General features: G+C 58.1%; 1 protein-coding gene across 1 annotated transcript in view; it reads right to left on the minus strand.

Moving 5' to 3' along the window:
• The window catches only part of DMBT1 (deleted in malignant brain tumors 1), a 45,439-nt gene that overhangs the window by 29,035 nt on the left and 14,872 nt on the right, over positions 1-1,532 (minus strand). Inside the window, 3 exon segments of the mRNA XM_017742917.1 lie at positions 8-265; positions 1,022-1,063; positions 1,484-1,532. Of these exon segments, the coding sequence (XP_017598406.1) occupies positions 8-265; positions 1,022-1,063; positions 1,484-1,532 (349 nt within the window).

Raw genomic sequence — 1,532 nt, forward strand, 5'->3', positions numbered from 1 at the left:
CCCCAGCCGTTGTGCCGGCACATCTGCAGGGAGGGTTCATCCCCACGGCACTGCACGTCGTCCAGGAAGATGCGGCCGGAGCCCAGGCCGAAGCGAGCGCTGTGCGGGGCGTCCACGGGCTGGCCACAGCCCAGCTGCCGGCACACCACCTGGGCATCCTGCAGGTCCCACTGGTCGTCACACACCGTCCCCCACGTGCTGCCGTCGTACAGCTCCACGCGGCCCTCGCAGCCGTTCCTGCCGCCCGACAGCCGCACGCTGGCCCCTGGCACACGGCACAAGGCACAACATCAGGGTTCCAGTTCCCCAACATCCACAGCTGCCACCTCCACAACTCTTTTGGAGATTTTGCCACAGTAACTTTGATTTGAGGTGTGCAGATCTAAAGAGACTGAAGAAGGCTATTGACACAACAAAGACCCCTGGTTTGTAGAAGGCTGATGCATCATGAGCAAGGAGCTGCTGGGGAATCCTGTGCAAACAGCCTGGGGGTACTGGGAGCTGCTCAGAGCATTGGGGGCATTTGCTGAAAAGGCCTTTCCACACACCATGATCATGGGACATCCCCTGAGGGGTACCACTCATGCACCCTGCAGATGTTTGAATCTATGGGGCCTGAGAGGGTATCCATGAGGGACTAGGCAGCTCTGCTTGATGGTTGCAAAGCAACGGCCATGACGTGGCATCAGGACAGATACCTGGGTCTTGGGCAGCCTGGCAAGCACATGGGCTTGAGGGAAGGGATTGCTCCAATCCACTTCATACTTGCTGCCCTACAGCCAGGAGCCATGGAGTGTCTGGCAGACCAGGGCTTGGACTCAGCACCATTGCACCTGCCCTTCTGCTGGGGCTCAGATCCTCCCTGGCAGAAGCCCTCAAATGACAAGACCCTTGTGGGTCATGGCAGGAAGAACCAGCAACACTGCATTGAGCAGGCTCAGCCCAGCAGGCCCCCTCTCTTCTCTTGTGCCAGGATGGGGCTCCCTGTAAAACCAGGAAGATGCTGGGGGACAGGAATTACCTGTTGTGTACGGCCATTGAGCAGGAGGGGTTGGATTGGCGGCTGCAAGGAGAAAGACAGAGTGAATGAAAGAGCACTAAAGGCAGCAAGCTTGTGGCAGGGGATGGACATGGACATGGAAAGGCTAGGCTCAAGGACTAAAGCGAGGAAAGGTCATGGAGGTCCTGCCATTGACCTATCCAGACACCAGCCTGACATATCCCCAGTGCAGCCCATGCTGTGATCCCACAAACCTGCTCTTTGCAACCGCATGGAGCACCTCCACCTGTGAGACAGGTGGGCCTGCTCTGCCCTCTCTGTGCAAAAATGGGCATTTTGCATGACACGTGTTTTAGCACCAGGCAGCAGAAGACCCCAGCCTCTCCTCTCTGCCCTGGCTCTGCATGGCTGCTTCCAAAGGATGACACCTAAAACATCCGGTGTGACCTGCTGCCAAGCTGGTGGTGTCTGCTGGCCACTCACCTGCACAGATGACACCGGCATCCTCCATGTGCCCACAGTTGTGCACGCA

This window comes from Corvus brachyrhynchos, unplaced genomic scaffold, assembly GCF_000691975.1.
Source record: "Corvus brachyrhynchos isolate BGI_N302 unplaced genomic scaffold, ASM69197v1 scaffold499, whole genome shotgun sequence".
Classification (NCBI taxonomy): domain Eukaryota; kingdom Metazoa; phylum Chordata; class Aves; order Passeriformes; family Corvidae; genus Corvus; species Corvus brachyrhynchos.